The 20,123-nt window shown below is 36.6% G+C and overlaps 1 protein-coding gene across 1 annotated transcript in view; it reads left to right on the top strand.

The window, feature by feature from the left end:
- jak1 (Janus kinase 1) overlaps positions 1-20,123 on the top strand; it is a 40,898-nt gene that overhangs the window by 11,218 nt on the left and 9,557 nt on the right. Inside the window, exons 3-17 of the mRNA XM_084128731.1 lie at positions 1,128-1,251; positions 2,670-2,823; positions 3,160-3,323; positions 3,652-4,000; positions 4,159-4,335; positions 4,804-4,961; positions 5,418-5,532; positions 7,189-7,387; positions 13,627-13,736; positions 14,458-14,607; positions 14,888-14,975; positions 15,850-15,977; positions 16,341-16,476; positions 19,464-19,615; positions 19,719-19,869. Coding sequence (XP_083984857.1) covers positions 1,128-1,251; positions 2,670-2,823; positions 3,160-3,323; positions 3,652-4,000; positions 4,159-4,335; positions 4,804-4,961; positions 5,418-5,532; positions 7,189-7,387; positions 13,627-13,736; positions 14,458-14,607; positions 14,888-14,975; positions 15,850-15,977; positions 16,341-16,476; positions 19,464-19,615; positions 19,719-19,869 — 2,355 coding nt within the window. The remainder of the gene's footprint in view (positions 1-1,127; positions 1,252-2,669; positions 2,824-3,159; positions 3,324-3,651; positions 4,001-4,158; positions 4,336-4,803; positions 4,962-5,417; positions 5,533-7,188; positions 7,388-13,626; positions 13,737-14,457; positions 14,608-14,887; positions 14,976-15,849; positions 15,978-16,340; positions 16,477-19,463; positions 19,616-19,718; positions 19,870-20,123) is intronic.

The raw sequence follows: 20,123 nt of genomic DNA, 5'->3' as shown, positions 1-20,123 counted from the left end.
AATACAAAAGAGGAACTTAAAGGGTTTTTACTGTTGGTGTCATCATGTGACATGGGTGATGAGACATTGACCTTAGGATGAGAAGCACTGCGACTGACTCTTCCTGTCCATCCCTTTCCATCTCCTAATAGAACAGCATATCTCTTTGGCTCTTGATCAGTATTAAGCCACAAAATGGCTGCTGGGTTTAAATGTCACGTCCAGAATTTCCTCAAAGTTGCGGCCAAAGACAAGAGCTGGCTTGGACAGTGAGATAGGAAAGGGAAGTTTATATTAGACAAGAAGGCAGCTGCTGGAGAGGAACTACGATGGTGTTTGTTTCTGTTTATTTTCACACCCAGTAGCTAGCCACTGGTTTTACTTCAAAGGTTAGGAATTCTGTCCTACCCCTTTTTTTAAATACGTTTTTTACTAGTTCAGCTGATAGAGCATAGCCATGCCAAGGTTGTGGGTTCGACTCCCAAGGAATAAATGTATACATTGAATTAACTAAGTTGCTTTGTATAAAAGTGTCTGCCAAATTTATAAATGTAAAAACATTAAATAAAAAAAAGAGTTAAGGAACCTATTTCAAAGCAAAATTAGAGTAATCCAATTTTCTTGTTCTTCTTAAACTGATTTTATTTTAGCTTGTTGTCAAGGCAACATTTCTCATTGAAATGAGATTTGTATTTTTCATTTATCATTTAAATGAGAAATTTATTTTTTACATATATTATATATTTATATATTTAATTCAAATAAATTATATTAAAATTTGTATTTTAAAATTCCCCAAACTTTACGATCTGACTCTTGTTTTCATCAGGTTTAAAACTAATATCAAATTTATTGTCTCTTTTTCCTTTTGTACAGGAGATGTTCAGCCTTTGACACTTTCGTGTTATGTTCCAGTAAAAGCTTGTTAAATACCTTTAAGACTTTTCTCATAGTCATTTAGCTACTATTTCCTTTTATGTATTATCTCAGGTGGTTATTCGCTGGTGACATCTAACAAACTGTGTATTTAGTTTTTTTTTTTAGTTTTTTTTTAATCAGCCTCTTAACTGTACTGATGCATTGTGCTATCTAGTGAGAAAAGAGAACCATTTGAATCAGGCTCTAATTTTGAAAATGTTTTCCTCCAGACATCTCACCTTTGTGCCACAACCTGTTTGCACTGTTTGAAGAGAGCCAGGAACTCTGGTATGCTCCCAATCATGTGTTCAAGATCACAGAGGAGACCAGCATCAAACTTCACTACCGTATGAGGTGAGAGACCACAAATAAATGCTTTACACAAAAATTGATGACTGCTGTTCAAAAACCCCATTAGAAATTCCAGAGAGAACCCATGGCTCAAATTCAAGTTTTAGGACTACAGACTGGACCGCTATTACATTTATACTGTAGGTTCAATAATAAGGTAGAATTTCTTTTTTATTGTGATTTTGAAGAGGGAAAAAATCCTGGACATATCTTGATTGGTTTAATGAAATGTATCATTTGATGAGAGTGTTTTTTTAATATCAGTTGTTTATTTTCATTCAAATGCTAGAAATGCATATGGTCTCTTTACAGAGCCCTGTGGCACACCTGTGTCACATCTGTTACAATCCCTATTTAGGACAAAAAAAATCTTGGTTTTCCAAGCTTGGGTTTCCACTATAAAAAAATAAACAAAGTAACAAATCGTCTGACAGTGGAAGACATTTTTTTTGTTCAATAAAATGTGAATCTTTGCAAAGCAGAACAAAGGATCCCCTGAACTTCCCCTTTTCACCAGTGAAACTAAGATAAGAGCCAATTACTGTATTCAAAGCGAGCAGAATCGCTGTATTTGAAAGTACAGAATCGCTGTCTCCCCGTGTGAAGCTTACCTGTTGTGCGCACAAACAGGTTATGGTCAACCTTTGTGCACCCTCTCTTCCTCTGTGGCATAGAGCACTCATGCTGTTTCCTGTTTACAATGAGCTCTCGCTCGCGTGGCAATGGGGTTGTGTAGTTTTTCTTTTTTCTGTTGATTGTTGACGCATGATTTGACATTGCGTGTAGCATATGTTAGTGTATTTGCATAATGTAAGCCTTGTCACAATGTTTGTTTGGCATGTTATTAATACGTTATCAGCTCCTGTCATCATGTTTTTATTGTTGCATTCATAATCACACACACACTTGAACATATTTGTATACTTGTTTTACTTCATTTCTCTTTTGACAAATATACAAGGGTTTTTCTTTAACTACTATATAGCCTACTATATTGCCCAATAATGCAAAACATATTTTAACTTTGTTTTATAAATTTGTCATTTTATTCACGTAACGCATCTCATATTTAATTTTGCATATTGCATGATCTTCATTGCTGCTGTTGCCTCCTTGGTAAACTAGTGCACTAACTTTTGTTAAAACTTTGGTTGTATTTTGGTAAAATGAAAGTATTTTCACACTATATATATATTACGTTGATTAATATAAAATGTTATCATGAAAGGCATTTTAACAATAGCAATAAGTAAATGAATACATATTGAAAATGTTCCAATGTGACCTTCATATAACAGGAAGAAAAAGTTTAAATGCGTTTGTTAGTTTTAACACAAATCAACCCCTTGGGCACTTCTTATTTTCTTAGTTCAAGAAACACTTGTCAATTCTATGACAACTCATTTTACTTGTTTACACAGGTTTTATTTCACAAACTGGCATGGCACCAACGAGACGGAGTCTCCTGTTTGGAGACACTCACTCAGTAAACAGAAAGGTGTTTTGAACTCTCAGAAGGGGCCTGAGGGGACACCTCTACTGGATGCTGCATCTCTTGACTACCTATTTGCACAGGTGAGTTCAGGAAACACCTGAGATATCGCTTGCATGGTTGTCCATGTCACAATGTCAACTTTGAGGTAAACATAATAAATATTGCCCGTTTTGTGCTACAGGGGCATTGTGGCTTGATGACTATTTAAATACTCTCCCATGTGGTATCGTTTGTTATCATTTTGGTTATTCTCTTTGAATTGATATATATTTAAATGTCTTTTTTTGGAGCACTTCTACTTATTCAAATATCTCTGGGACAGTGTGAACACTAGTGTCTATTAGCTTGCGTGTGTGATCATATTAACATTTTGTGCTTGGCATACACTGTGCTCTTACTGTTTTGGTGTGTTTTAGGGCCAGTATGACTTCCTGAGGGGACTGGCTCCTGTGCGCTCTCCCCAGAACGAGGCGGAGCTTCATGAGATAGAGAACGAGTGTTTAGGAATGGCAGTTTTGGCTATTACCCATCATGCAAAGGGCAATGATCTGCCCTTATCAGGAGCCGGAGCTGAGACCAGGTGACCCATACAATCTATCTGCTTTATACATCACATCTGCAAAATGATCTACAGCGACAATATAAGAATAGCACTCCCAAATATTAGTCTTTTATTACACAGCTCTCTGGAATTCTTGATTCTGATTGGTCTTACTTGATGTGTGGTCACATTAGCAAAATTTTGCAAATAAATTGCATGCAAAAACAGGTCCATTGTCAAAAGCATGTATGAAGCCTATTGGAATGATTGGATTTTGTTTACAAAATTTCATTGAGCAACGATAAATGTGACCACATCTTTAAAGCAGGTGGTTTTATTCAGGTTTTATCCTTCTCTCTATCTGTAGCTACAAGCGCTTCATTCCGGACAGTCTTAACCGCACCATTAAGCAGCGGAACTTTCTCACACGCATACGCATCAACAATGTCTTCAAGAATTTTCTCAATGAGTTCAATAGCAAGACCATCCAGGACAGCAACATAACCCTCTATGACCTGAAGGTCAAATATCTGTCCACTCTGGAAACGCTGACCCAGGGCTTGGGTCGAGAGACTGTTGAGCCCAAGAGCTTGAAAGTATCAGGCGAGAGTGAGGGCTCTCCGGCCCACACACTTCCCTTAGGTGATGACGGACTGGGCTATGAGGTGCAAGTGTCCGGAACCACTGGGATCTCCTGGAGGAGAAAGTTTGTACCGGTAAGTTTATGGCTTCAGATTATATGAGCTTACAGATTTGTAAAAGCTTACAAGTTAATCAGCAATTCTGGATAAACTTGGTATTGGATTTTGTCATAAATTGTTTCATGAGTTGTTACCAATGTGTTTTTTTTTTTTTTGTTATTCCATTTTAATAGAATCTTCTGATACTGAAAGACAAACCCAAGTCTAAAAAGAACAAGGCTGACAACAAGCAGAAGACTGAAAAAAAGAAAGAAACCGGATGGACAATTTTCTCAGACTTTTACGAAATCACCCACATTGTCATTAAGGAGTCATGTGTAACCATTTACAGACAAGACAATAAAACCATGGTAATTTTGTCATTTCAATGAGATTTTAATGAGACAAACATCTGCAACGCTATGTCCTAACCAGGTGCAATTCAATTCCAGCACAAGCAGTTTATATATTCATGTTGAATATTATACTGTCAAAGCCAATCAGAACATATTTCATATTTAATGTAATTTTATGTGGATTCTGATTTTGGACCAGTTAGATTTAACAATGCGCAGTGCTTCCCATCATTGCAATGTTTAGTAGAATTTTATCATCAAAATATCTTGTCACTTGTTGTGGTTGTGTTAAGTAAGTTAGGACAAGAACTCTGCACCTGGTCAGGAAATGGTAATACTTCCATACATCTCTTGAAAAGCTGATGATTCATACTCGTATTATTGATAAATCAACAGGACTGACTTCAGAATTCATGTGAAAAAAAGTAACTGATACATTATAGCTCTTATCCAGAAAATGTATTTCTCTTCTCTCCTCTGTAGGAGTTGGATCTGTTTTATCGTGATGCAGCCCTGTCCTTTGCTGCAATGGTGGACGGTTACTTCAGATTGACTGTAGATGCCCATCATTACCTGTGCACTGAAGTCGCACCCTCATCAGTTGTCCAGAATTTAGAAAATGGCTGTCATGGGCCTATCTGGTATGATATCAACATTGTTAATGCCATTGAAATTTCATAATTCTTCTCCCCATTATATCACAAAAAACTAAGTATAAAAAAAACCTCAAGCTTACTTAAGACAAGTAAAAGAGTGCTAAAATAAGATAAAAAAAAAAAAAAAATACAAACATAGGAAAACAAACTACAATAGAACAAAGACACAAATAAAATAGACCTACCTGAAAATCTTCAAGCACTAGAAATAAGAAATACTACATAACTTATATAAAGTAATCAAATGTGTTAAACAATGCATAGTCTTCACTGTGTAAATGAATTTTTTTTATATGTTGAGCATAAAAGACTTCTTTGAAACATTAAAATACCCAAACTTTTGAACTTTATTATAAATGGTACTTTAATTAGTATTAGTTTGTATTATTACAGCTGTCTTCAAAATTGTAAGACTTAGTTTTGTCTGTTTTCTTTGTACAGCACGGAGTATGCAATTCATAAACTCCGTCAGGAGGGAAATGAAGAAGGAACCTACATCCTGCGCTGGAGCTGCACAGATTATAACTACATCATCATGACTGTTGTCTGCATTGAGGTACAAACACATGCATGCACACACCAAACACAAAAGTCTAGTTTGATTTAAACAGCTGAAAACCATTTTTGTTAGCTAGGAACTGAAAACCTTTGTCCTGTCCGTTTAGCCTGTACAGGACAAGTGGTCTGGTTCTTGTTGTACACTTTCACAGAGCATGACAAATAGTTTGTGTTCATATGATATATTGCATGGATTCTCTTTCAAGTATTGTAGCACCCAGTTTTGGCAGAAAGTCAGTGTGAAAATGCTTTTCCAAAGTTTAGGATCTTGCTTTAGTGTTTGTATCTTTGAGAAAAAATTTGGACCAGATTAGACCAGGATAATGCATGCATTTTCAGATAATTTTCTTTGGCAGTTATTTTTCAACGAGAGAGCTGTATTACACTGTATAAGCAGCTGGATCAGAGACTGATCCACTGTTTGCTTGCATTGCTTTTCTGTGATGACTCCCTTGTTCAGCATGCTATACAAATAGAATTTATTTGAATGTACCTGAATTGATCAACAGAAGGTGTGTGAGCTTGCTAAATAAGGCTGAATGTGTTAACAAATAATTGAAGTGCACACATAGTGTCGTGCTAGGTTTCCTGTAAATTTTAAAGTACCCCTGTAGTCAATAATTTTATCCCTTAAATCTCATCTTTAATCACCAAAATCACATATTTAATTACTTCATGCCTTAAAATAGCTTAAATGTATCCACTTAATCACGAGGTCAGAATACCTGATCCACTTGCTCAACTTTTCTGCAGTAAACGCTTGCACAATGGCAAGTGGAAATACTGGTTTAATTCAGCCATATATGTTTGAACCAGAAACGAATTCAGAAAAAGTAGAAGAGTGAATTAAACAGGGTCTTCTACAAGTCGACGTATCTGAATAGTAGTGCGATTTATGTATTGCTCTTTACAACGTCGGGCACATAACGGTAATTAATATGATAAGCCTTTTGCTTGACTGTGTTATCAAACAGTTAGTAATGTGTTGGTAATGTTACACAAACCATGTTCCCATTCGCCATCTCAGTCTGCCTTCTAAAAATCAATATCCTTAGAAACTTTTGTAACTAACGTCAGTGGAGAAATGCATATAGTTCATCATAACATCGTCATATAAATCATATTCACCCGCTATATTGCCAATATCAACAGAAAAATACACCGGGATAACCTGATTTTTCTTGAGACTCCCCTGCTTTAGAGCATAGGTAATGATATGCTACCGCCCGCCCGCATGTTGACGTGATTGGTTACAAGGCAGTTTGTGACGTCAGAAACATTTCAAACCACATCTTTTTTTCACTGCAGTTTTAAGGAGAAAATTCTCAGCAATGGTGTTGACTTATGAATATGCACATGGTTTGTCTTAAAGCATTTTAAAAACACCACATAGACATATAAACAACAATAAAAACTTTAAATGTTATCAGCATTATGTACTATATAGCTAGTCACATTTAGAAACCCAACACCTCCCCACCAACCAAGAAAAAATGTATCTTATCTTACATGGGATCAGTTAATGGCCACCTCACATTTGTTTAACAAATCCTGTTCCCTTCACCATTCTTCTCATGCACGATTTCTCTTGTCTTTATTTCCTTTGTGCTTAATCATGTTTCTGTCTGTCATGTATTTCTCCTCTCTCTTTTAGATGGACCTGTGTGAGTCCAGGCCGATTCCCCAGTATAAGAACTTCCAAATTGAAACAAGCCCTAAGGGCTACAGACTGTTTGGGACTGAGACGTTCCGGCCTGCTCTAAAGGAGCTTCTGGAGCACTTGCAGGGCCAAAACCTGCGCACAGAGAACCTGCGCTTCCAGCTGCGCCGCTGCTGCCCACCACAACCCAGAGGTACCAACACTCGCTCGGCTCAATCAGTCACATGAAAGAACACCTTCTATGCATTATCATTGTGCGACACAGCTAATCCATCCATATATTCCTGTATCCCAATCATCCATCCATTCTAATCAAACATTCAAATCTATCTATCCCAATTAAACACTTTTCAAGAAATGATTTGACTGTCCGTCCATCCATCCATCAATCCCAATTAAAGACTTTGTCCGTCTGTCCATCCATCAGTCTGTCCATTTTATGTTTTTAGTTTTTAGAGGCAAAATTATGTAAAGACTCCTGATTTCATATTTTCTGTAGCCATATGTCCTGTAGGTTAAGCTAAACTGGAAATATGTCCTGTGTTTTACTTTGATTTAAAGGAGATTTAATACACAGCCTATTTGGATAGGATGGTATTTCCAGTAGAAACCCCTGAAAATCTCTCTGTGAATGGTCCTGTCTTAAACTGAAACTGAAATCAGAACTCATTGCTTTGTCCAGTTTACTGAAAGCTGCTTGCTGAATTGTCAGGATTTTCCAGTGTTCAATGTGCACTGCTTCCTGCTGAATGCATCTAAGTGTTTTCTTTCTTGGGGATTTATTGAATCCTAGAGTAGTTATTAGGATGCGAAAATTTGGGTTTGGGGTGTGAAGTACACTATTGAAATCTGCTGTTGAAATGTTTACTAGCCTTTTTTCGTCACCCATAATTGTTACCTGTAGCATCTGTTGAAATGCCAGTAAAACCCACCAACCTCAATTTTGTATTAACATGTTAATTTTCAGGATGACAAATCTGACTAGTTTTCAATAAATATACAAGTGAAAATTTAGACAAATAAAATGTAAAGCTTAAGAGTATATAAGTGCTAATAATGTAAATGGACTAGAAAGAATGATACAATCAGTTGAGTCAGTCAACTAGATAATTATAAGCTTTAATGATTTAGTTTGGGCCTAGAGCGGGAAATTACATGCCACAATGAAGTAATTGATTTGACATTCTTTTTTTATATATTTTTTTTATTTCTTTTTTTTATGGTATGGACATTTTTAGATTTATTCTAGATGTATTGAATTTTTTTTTTTTATGATTTGACATTCTTTTGAGTTAACTGGTAATTACAGGTATGAGCTGCACAGTTTCAGTGAATGTAAAGCTAAAACACCCAGGTTTCAAAACTTAATTACTTGAATCTTTAAATTTGTGCAAATACAAAAATGATTAAACTTAAAATTTAATCTGTTCTTCATACAAAACACGTGTATGGCTGCAGAAGACTAACTGTAGTGTGTCACTATGATCAAATCTTATGGTCTACTTTTATGGTGCTTTTTTGGAGTTTGAACATTCTTCAGAACATTTCTTTTGGTGTTTCACAGAAGGAAGGATGTTTTTAAACAACATGAGTATGAGTAATGAGAAATGACTTTCTTTTTAATTATAGAACCATCTCTTATTGTATCTGCTTTCATTAGCATATTATATTTGCTGTTTGCTAGAATGTACATTATATAATAGGAAATAAATTAATGGAATTTTTTTAGGTAGCGAGTAATGATGTGCTAACTTAGCATATGCGATGTAGGGGAAAACGCAAATAAACAAATAAGTTAGGTGTTCATTTCCATAACATGAGTACATGATTACTTATGACTCTTCAGTTTCTATGAATTTAGACCTAAGTGAGAGATAGTGAGAGGATTTGTAAGTTCACAGATAAAATGAACAGTCCTGTGAGTTGATGTGCAACATTGTATAAACCCCTCTCTGTCACGTCTGCTCAAGCGCAATAAAAGTTTCACTATTTGGAATGCATTTTCAGTTGCATTCCACTGCTGAAAGTTCCATCTGCGACACTTTCCAAACTGCATACTTTATGAAATGACTTTCTCATCTTGTGAGATGTGCTTTTTTTCCCCCTCCTTTTTTTGGTGCATCTTTTTATTGTCTAAATCTCAGAAGCATGTACATCTGTACAAGAATCTTCAAGTGTTTTTTGACTGGTTTTGGCTGAAAGAGGAATTGTTTTTTTCTAGTGCTTCAAGTGTCACAATACTCTTTAAGAGAAGTCAAAAATCAGAATACGCACACAAGCAGTCATATCCTTGCTTGACCTCTGGCAACTGTGCAACTGGCAGCTAATAGTTGTGCAGTCTCGTATATCAAGCAACTCATCCAGGATCAAAGGCTGTGTTCACAAAACATTTTATCTTGCAACTAATAGTTCTCCTAAATAGCAGTAAAAGTTCTCTTAAGTTTCCTCTTAAAACCTATTCACAAAGCTGCTGAGACCAACTTTTACAAAGGAATAGAGAGAAGTCTTAAACTAAGAGTAAGGGTGATGTTGACATCCTTGCTATGGATGATGTTAACACGCTTAATAACTATGCACACAGTGATTGGCTGATGGGGGAGGAGTCTCTGCCAATGATTTAATCATAGAAATATTGAAGAACGAGGTATCATGTTGCCATTTTCAAATAAAGTTTTTTTTAAAATGTAGGCTAAGTGTCACTAAGTAATGTTCAGGTAATTGTCAGCCTCTTACATGTCAAATTCAAATGACAAATGATGTTGTATAAACAAAGTTCAGGAGGAGTACGTTCAAATTATCCATCCAATCAGCTTGAGGCATATATACTATATCAGAGATGGCAAAAGTACTCACTTCTCGTACTCAAGTAGAAGTACAGATACTTGTGTTAAAAAATACTCTGGTAAAAGTAGAAGTACTGATTTAACTTCTTTACTCAAGTAAAAGTAACAAAGTACAGGCTTGGAAATTTACTTAAAGTATAAAAGTAAAAGTAGCCTTGCGAATGATAACCATTTTTTTTATGCAAAGCTACCTGGACCACACAAATGTTACATTACTAGAGAGCAAGCTGAGAAACTTAAAGGAACACTCCACCGTTTTTTGAAATAAGCTTATTCACTTTCTTTCCTACATTTAGATAGGTGGGCAAATGCATTTTTGTCTCAGTGCATGCATTGTTTTAGTTTGACAGGGTCGGCGCTAGCTTAGCTTAGCATAATGAATGGAATCCTTTGTTGCCAGCTAGCATGTCCTGAGTAAAAGTGATATACATTTTTTTAAAAACCCACCTAATTACTTCTTGTGGTCTGCGTATTCACAACAAGTACAAATAGTGATGCAGATTAACACTAGGTGATTTCCTAGGCAGATATTGACTTATATATTAAGGACTATATTAGGGGGAAGCACAGGCGAAGCACTGCTACTTGGGCGTGATATCTCTGCGCCCAAGCAGCAGTGCTTCGCCTGTTCTTCCCCCTAATATAGTCCCAAGTCAATATCTGCCTAGGAAATCGCCTAGTGTTAATCTGCATCGCTATTTGTACTTGTTGTGAATACGCAGGCCACAAGAAGTAATTAGGTGGGTTTTTAATTTTTTTTATATCACTTTTACTCAGGCCATGCTAGCTGGCAACAAAGGATTCCATTCATTATGCTAAGCTAAGCTAGTGCCGACCCTGTCAAACTAAAACAATGCATGCACTGAGACAAAAATGCATTTGCCCACCTATCTAAATGTAGGAAAGAAGGTGAATAAGCCCTATTTCAAAAAACGGTGGAGTGTTCCTTTAAGTGGATTTGGAAAAAAGGTTCTTTATATGCCATTGCCTACATTTTAAATGGATGTCTGTCTGCCAATAGGCCTAAAACATCACATAGCCTATATGATTATTGTGACAGAGACTGGGACTCCAGGTTAATGAGATTCTGTGAACTCAATTGTGAATTCAATTGTGATTCTGTGAGAATTTACAGACCCAGTTTCTCTTTTTTAAACTTCCCCTTAACATTTAAAGGAATCTACATGTAGGCTATGTAATGATTTTTCCGCGAATGAATGCCGCCGAATCTATCGAGTCGTCTTGTAGTGATGGGTCAAGTGCAAGTATATTCCCATTCAATTGACCGTTCGCAAAGACCGGTTTGCGAACGGTCTCAAACCATTCCCTTTAGTTACTGTTGCTATGCTATGTCCGACAAGCGATGCCGCACACCATGTTCTCACGCAGTGAAAAATACATCGCGGAGCAGAGAGGATCTGACAAGGTGCTGACAGACAGGACAGACCAGGCTATTTTTTTATATGAAACAAATTCTCACTTTGCAAATTTGGTCATTTTTTAAAGAAATTTAAACAATAAATACCGTTTTGTGGCTCTTTAATGTGTCGTGACAGATCGCTGTGTAGAGCCTCAGTTAAAGCTGCTCGTGAACCGATCATCTCTTCCTTCTAGTTAATTTATAGCATCAAATAAACATGGATGAACATAAGAGGGAAAGATGTTTTTACGCACAAAGACGTCGGTACACTTCGTTTTTCAAGTTTAAATCCTCCAATGTTAATCTACTAACTCTCCTGACTGCTTTGTCGGACAAAAATGGCGGATTATGATTGGTAAGATCGCCTGTCAATCAAACTCCCTGCGAAGGGTTGATGACACAAAAATAATAACGACTCCACTGAAATTATTTAAACTAAAGTAACGAGCCAATTTTTTAAAATGTAAGGAGTAGAAAGTACCGATATTCATGTTAAAATGTAAGGAGTAAAAGTAAAAAGTCGGCACAAAAATAAATAGTAAAGTAAAGTAAAAATATCTGAAAAATCTACTTGAGTACAGTAACGAAGTATTTGTACTTCGTTACTTCCCATCTCTGTACTATATACACAGCCGACTCACTCACCAAGTTACCTCGACAGTTTTCTGTATCCATCCACCACCCAGACTTCTCACTTTGGGCTGGTTCCTATTCTAATACTAATTTTATTTATTTATTTATTTTTTAAAGATTTATTTTTGCCATTTTTGCCTTTTTATTATGATAGGACAGTGAGTAGACAGGAAACAAAGTGGGGGACGGGATCGAGAAAGGTCGACAAGCTGGCCAACAAAGGCTATCAACCAGACGATGGGTTTTATCCCATTGGTTTATCAACCAATTCAATGCAGATTGCCTGTACACAAATTAACCTTTATGTTATGTCATTGCAGATAAAAATCTTGCATTGCTTCAATATAGTGTAGTGACTTTGGGTGGATTGCCAGCAACAGCCATTTTAGGATTGTTTGTGATTTGGTCTAAGTGACTTAGGAGTCCTCTTGACTACCCCTAACTTTTCACAGATTTAGGAGCTGGTTTTAATGCTAAAATGCTCTGTGAAATACAAAAACCGAGGAGTCCTGACACGGCCATTATTTTTAAGAGTTTCTCCTAAATCAGCAAGTTAGGTGCTTCTTTTAGCCTTAATATGTATTGTGAATACAGCCCCTGATCCTTTATCCAGCTAACCATCTCTAACCTGACCGAGTTAAATGTTCCTGAGAGAGATTTACAGATAACTGCATACCGCAGAGAAACCAGGGTCCAAAATGTACTTTTCGCCACAACTGCCAATTGCAGATGAATTCATATATATTAGTGTTTTAATTGATTCAGTGAATCATATCATTGAATTTGTATGCAGCATTACTCAAAAATGTTCACAGAAAAATGTCATGTATTTTAATTTTAATATTTTAAATGCAGTTTATTAAGATTTATTATATTGGTGCATATAAATCCTGATGTACTTAATATCCTTCTTCCTTTAGTGCTCCATCAGTATTAGCAGTAATACAACAGCTCTATACTGATGCAAAACCAAATATTAGGAATGTTTTGGTTGTGAAAAAACGCCTAGTTATCGCACATTAGACTGTGTCAGGGCTTGTTTACATCTCCTCTAAGAGTACATGCTGAGGCATCAGTGACAGGCAGGAAATGTAGTAAATGTGGGTTTCCGTTGTTCACATCTCTTGATGTCTTTACCCTATTTGCACTCATAAAAACAGAGCTTGTAGGTCTGTATCCAGAGATTATGTCAGTGAGTAGACAAAAGACCTGCTGATGCTGCAGAATGAACATCACAGCACACAAACACACACTTACATAAACGTTATACCTGCACGTGGACCCACACATGCTCATTGTTTTCGTGTAGCAAGTGGTATTTTTTTGTTGAACGGTGCACAATGTCACTGCAAAACTTCCTCTTCCCTACTCTGGTTAGGTGATGTCTGCACACCAACGCATATACTGTATGTTTAGATATTATCTAAATAAACATCCTTGGACAATCAAACCAGATGACATTTAGTGTTTAAAGCTGGGATCTCAACTATTTATATGTTGGTCACCAATCACAAATGATGCTCTTCTGTCCTTCAGAAATTTCCAACCTATTAGTGATGACCACAGACCGAGAGCCCGCCCCGCAGAGACAAAATCAAGTCAGCCAGCTGAGTTTCCACCGCATCCTTAAGGAAGAGATTGTCCAGGTGATTTTTTTTTTCATGGATTTTGAACCAATGTCGACTCTTCTTTAGCATGGCGAGCATTTAAGAAATAAAATGAAATACAGATATTGTCAAAAAATCTACCATATACATTCATAAATGTTTAGACATATAAAATCATAAACTATAGTGGGTCTGTCATAGATATCATATATAAAGGCTAGATGTCTCGTGCGCGCTGCTGGCCAATGCAGGTTGACGTCCGCACGTGGCGGCCATCTTGCCACAGTGTGCTCGCTCACTCGTTTAATGGTGCATATACTTTTAAATAACCATAACTTGCTCAATTTTCTACCGATTTTCAAACGGTTTGGTTTATTATAAACGTCAGAGATGTAGTTATGACACTACATACATACACTGCATACATATGAATAATTATAACATACATGTTCAAGCATTCGGAATTATAGCCACGTTAATAACGTCTGTAAGAAACCAAACCGTTTGTAAATCCGTCAATATTTCAGCGAGATATGAGGATTTGTGTGCATGCTGATCACTCACCTAATGCACAGCTTCACTGTGGTAAGATGGCCGAACGGTGATGCCGGAAGTGACTGCGCCATAAGACATCTAGCGTTTATATATGATATCTATGGGGTCTGTCCCTGAAATTGGAAAAAAGAAATGGAATGCTTTGAATAAAAGTTTGTTAATTGACTACCTACTTACTGATATGTGACATTGTGGTCTCATTCAGGGTGAGCATTTGGGTCGGGGAACAAGGACAAACATCTATGCTGGTGTTCTGAAGCTGAAGAGTGAGGATGATGATGACATGGGAGGATACTCACAGGAGGTGAAAGTGGTGTTGAAAGTGCTGGGCTCAGGACACAGAGATATCTCTCTGGTAAGACACACATGGCCTACTCATGTCTAAATGAAGTTTAGCAAACAAGATTATTGGTTTTAGATGGTATAATGTTGCAGTCTCATGACTCTCTTCCTCATTTGTAAGTTGCTTTGGATAAAAACACATGTCTACTGAATAACTGTAAACTAATTGTGGTCATTTTCAACTGTAATGAACCATGAGGGGTTTTGAATAGAATTTTCTCCGTTAGTATTCTGTCATCAGTGTGGTTACTATTTTGAATGTTCAAAGTATGTCTTTTTCTGCCTCTTCTCAGGCTTTCTTTGAGACTGCTAGCATGATGCGTCAGATCTCTCATAAACACATCGCACTGCTCTACGGAGTGTGTGTTCGCCACCAGGAGAGTAAGTACCCTACTCTCACTTGTCTCTAATATGTAGCGAACTTGGCATTTATCCTGCCAAATTATTCTGGTTGTATCTGATGATTGCTTTCTCTAGTGATATTGATGACAAATGATATACAAATCTTATTTTTGATAAGCAATCCATTTCCTTACAGAGGGCGCACATCTATTAAAGACTTAACCAAATGTTCTAGTTCTCTTATTTTGTGGTCTTTTATTCTGTTTTGGTGTAGTTTTACATGGCAAGTATGAGAAATAGGTTTTTTTTTTTTCTTCTTGCGCCTGTTGAGTTGTAACCAGCGAGTCACCATAGTCACTGGTGCAAAAGTAATTTATTTATTTACAAAGCGAACATAGAGACATTGTCATTCTCCGACTAAGCGTGTAGATCTGACACAGTGGCAGTGTTATATTTCTAAGAAATCACAGAGAAATCAAACAATGAATCATTGCTTTAGTAATAATGTAGTTTTAAATGAGTAAATTTTCAAATAGTTAAACTAGTCTAACAGGAAAAAAGTTTTGCTTTATGATTCCATGGCATGTAAATGTTTCATAAATGCTTTTTTTGAGGAAGCTGATCACAGAGCGACATTTGATTGTTCGACGAAGTCTGCTGGTTTGGTATCAGGTTATATATTTAATTGCAAACTGCACTTCCTGCTCCTCTGAACAATAACCTAAATACTCTGAGAATCACCAGCCATGTGCACGCAATGGGTGTGTCTGTGTGTTTTCTTAGAAGAATTTGCATATTTGAGCTGGAACCGTGTTTGTGTATCAGAGAGGAAGAGAGTTTGATAACTGCTCTTTTGCATAAAATACTGCATAATTCTCTCTCTCTCTCTCTCTCTCTCTCTCTCTCTCTGTAGATATCATGGTGGAGGAGTTTGTTCAGTATGGTCCTCTGGATCTGTTCATGCGCAGACAGACCATGACTCTCAGCACCGCATGGAAGTTCCAGGTTGCCAAACAGTTGGCTAGCTCCCTCAGCTATCTGGTAAAGAAACAAACTCAAAAACGAATGCTCAAAACCTTGACTTTCCGGTCTTGAAATAAAGTCAATATTTAGGCATTCTTTGTATTGAAATCCTGGTATATACCAATATGCTGATAAATATGTTTTTGTTTTGACTGATAACCAATAATTGTAAATCTGTATTACTAATTGGTATTGATAATCTACCTAAAAACTAAAATATGTTAAATTGGTTTCACATGGTACAAGTGAACTCGTTTAACAGTATAACATACACTTCTATTAAAAAGTTTGGTGTTGAGCAACATAACATATCAGTGAAAATGATTATGAAGTGTTATCAGTGAATAATGTTACTGTTTGACTGCTGTGTGTATCCTGTAGGAGGATAAGAAGCTGGTTCATGGATATGTGTGCTGTAAGAACATTCTGGTGGCTCGAGATGGTCTAGATGGAGAGGGAGGACCCTTCATTAAACTGAGTGACCCCGGCATACCCATTACTGTCCTTAGCAGAGAAGGTGAGAGATTCATTATGACCACCTCATTAACACACTTTAAACATTCATACAGGCATTATGACCACTTTAACAGCATGTTAAAGTCAGCACTAAACGGAAGTTACTTTAGTCTTTTCTTTCCTATTGTGACATATATCTGAGTCAAACCGCTTCTCAAACAAAACAAAAAAATATTTATATGAAGAGTTCAGATGCAAAAGCCTCTAAGTGCCATCTGAAATTTTCTTCTAGAATGGTCATTTTTATCAAGCTCGAACATTTAAGTTCAGTAATTTCACTTTAATGGCAATGAAAATTACCTATTAATTGTCATTTAAGTGAAATTACTGAACTTAAATGTTCGAGCTTGATAAAAATGATCATTCTAGAAGAAAATTTCAGATGGCACTTAGAGGCTTTTGCATCTGAACTCTTCATATATATATATATATATATATATATATATATATATATATATATATATATATATATATATATATATATATCTCTATCTCTATCTCTATCTCTATCTAGATATAGATATAGATATAGATAGATAGATAGATAGATAGATAGATAGATAGATAGATAGATAGATAGATAGATAGATAGATAGATAGATAGATAGATAGATAGATAGAGATATATATATATATATATATATATATATATTAGGGGTGTGACGAGACGCTTACTCCACGAGACGAGACGAGACACGAGATTGGGTTCACGAGAACGAGACAAGACGAGATTTTTACACAATTTTTAAGAAATCCTCAATGATGAAATGTATGAATGGAAAATAGTCTTTTATTCAACTGAAAATCACAAAATGCAAAACAATTTAGGTGCATTTTGAAATCAACTTGTAATGAATGTTATTTTACTTCTATTTTAATGAATTCTATGCAGTAAAGGACATGCAAACACTGCAAAATGTTTTGCTATAAACTCTACCGTCTGGCTTCTCCCCTGTACGATTTCACATGAGAAATCTAACTCCTTTCCACAAATCGAACATAAAAATAAATAAAACAGTATAAATAAAATTAATATAAATAACTGAAATAACACTTTAAATGCAAACAGTAAGTGTGTATCCATAATCAAAGTAGCCTACTGCTCTCTCAAAACTACAAAAGTTCAAACAGAATTTTTTTTTTCTTCAAGCATGAAAAAGAGATAAATTAACTACACAGAACAGACTAAGATTATGGTCATGTTCTTTTTCAAGAATATAAGCATGTCGACGATTTCTGGCAGCAGTTGAGACCTTTGGGCAGGGCTGCACGATATGAGGAAAAGCTGCGATGTGCGATAACATTGTTTAATATTGCGATGTCGATATGACTTGTGATATGTGAATGTTAGCTATACTGTTCCCATGTCTTAGTGCTTTAATAGGTTCTTTGCGCGATAGGTCAAATGTTTATTACCTGCCTGGTTCAGATTACACTATTTTAGCGCGATTTTGGCACGATCCGTTTCGTGGAGATTCGTAAAGGACAACGGGCGTCGGGACGCAAGATTCGATCGTTTCATTTCGTATAGTGTGTCATAGTGGGCGACAACCTACGCGTCTGCGATGCTTCAGGACATCACGACAGAAAGACTAGCATGTTTAATTTTAACGGTCCTACACGACGGGTTGAGTGTGAGCGAGAGTGAGTGAGTGAGAGTGCGAGCAACAGTGAGTGTGCGTGTGTGTGTGTGTGTGTGCGCGCGAGTGAGCGAGGGACAGTGAGTGTGTGTGTGATTGGCCCGGCACACAAATGATTTAAAAGTGGCAGGGGCATCTTCAATACTAATTTCACCCTCACGCTCCATCACGCTGACGTCACAACAACTCACGAGACAAAGTTTCCCCTCGACGAGAAATCTCGTCGCGTTTTAATCTCGTAAGACGAGATCTCGTCACACCCCTAATATATATATATAGATAGATAGGTAGGGACTTGATTCTGTTCATCGGAAAATGATTGGATGGTTGTGGTGCTATTGCTGTGATCTCTTGTGAGTGACAGGTTGTCCTCACACTGAAAAACACATCACCAGAGATGTGATGTTGCTGCAAGAGCGAGGGGAAGTTATTTCGATTTAGTTTAAAATAAATAATAATGTGTACAGACAAATCATTCATAATAAATACTTCAGTATTCCATAAAAGAATAATAATTGCCAATTTGGATTTCATAGTGACTTTAAGAGGAATACCATACGGAAATATTTTATATAGTTGTTGTAATGTTTTAAAAAGTTTAATTGTATGTTGTAGTATTTTATATTACAATTAATATAGTATTTGATGAAATAAATAGATAATAATAAATATTGTTATATTATAATTAAAACATTGCTTTTTTTATAGAATTTTATGATGAAGAAATATGAATAAATAATTAATACATTTTATTTAAAATAAAATACATATTAATACATATCAATTGAAATTTCTATCACTGCTCACACTAGGGTCAGAGATTTTGAGCTGACATATATGCATTATAATAACCTTGTAAATAGAGTTAAATGGGTAAAGTGTTACTGAGTGTGCATCCAGGGTAAATGCAATGCTGTCTATCTGAGCTTTATTGCACTGTGAAAATGGACTGCTCGGAAAAGATAACTGACAGGAATTTTGTTGGCCGAGATTCAGCTCAGCTCCCTGAAGCACTTCAGAGACCAGAAAAGCTCTTTGTTTGCTGTGTGCCAGGGACTGTTACAGGAAAGACTGGTTGTGTGTTTTGTTTTGTTTTTTCTGGGGTGGTGGTGTGTGCGCACAGGGGAATGAAAGGGGCACAGAGAGGGAGCATACAAGAAAGTGTTGCCAAGGGATCATGTGTTCGATGAAATTACCTTTGATGTTTGAATGAGGAAATGGTGGTGGAAACCCCCTAAAAAAAGAGGATTATTCAACCAGTACAACCCAGCTTGGGTGTTTTTGAGTGTTCATTTGAAGTTACTTGATAATGCCATTGAATGACAACGTGCTTTGTGTTTGTCTACAGAGTGTGTGGACAGGATTCCTTGGATTGCTCCTGAGTGTGTACAGGACACGGCTAATCTGAGCGTAGCAGCGGATAAGTGGGGCTTTGGGACAACTCTGTGGGAGATCTGTTACAATGGAGAGATACCTCTCAAAGACAAGAAGCTCACGGAGGTAACAGCGTACACATACACTGAGGCATGCATATGACTTAGCACTTTCCTTTCTGATAATGTTCTGATAAATGTGTATTTTTTGCTGTCATTTCTCTGAGCAGAAGGAAAGGTTTTACGCAGCACAGTGTCAGTTGGCTACCCCTGACTGCGAGGAGCTGGCCAAACTCATGACCCATTGTATGACCTACGACCCTCGCCAGAGACTGTTCTTCAGGGCCATTGTCAGGGACATTGTCATGGTGGAGGAACAGAGTAAGGAGTCAAGATATACAGATGACAAACCATACATTTAGTTATTGAATACAGGAGAAATTATTTAGGCTTAAATTTCGAAATATAGTGTTCTCAATACTGACCTCTTGTGGCTATTACAAAGATCTACTACATTCATCTTTGCTTAAAGTACTAAGCACATGTGAATGTTTGCCAAGGTTTCTTTCACCTACATTATCATTCAAAAGACTGGGGTGAGAAATCTTTTAAGAGATTAATACTTTTATTCAGCA

The sequence above is a fragment of the Abramis brama genome (genome assembly GCF_963993115.1).
Source record: "Abramis brama genome assembly, chromosome: 11".
NCBI classification, from domain to species: domain Eukaryota; kingdom Metazoa; phylum Chordata; class Actinopteri; order Cypriniformes; family Leuciscidae; genus Abramis; species Abramis brama.
This window is presented reverse-complemented; position numbering and strand designations above follow the sequence as displayed.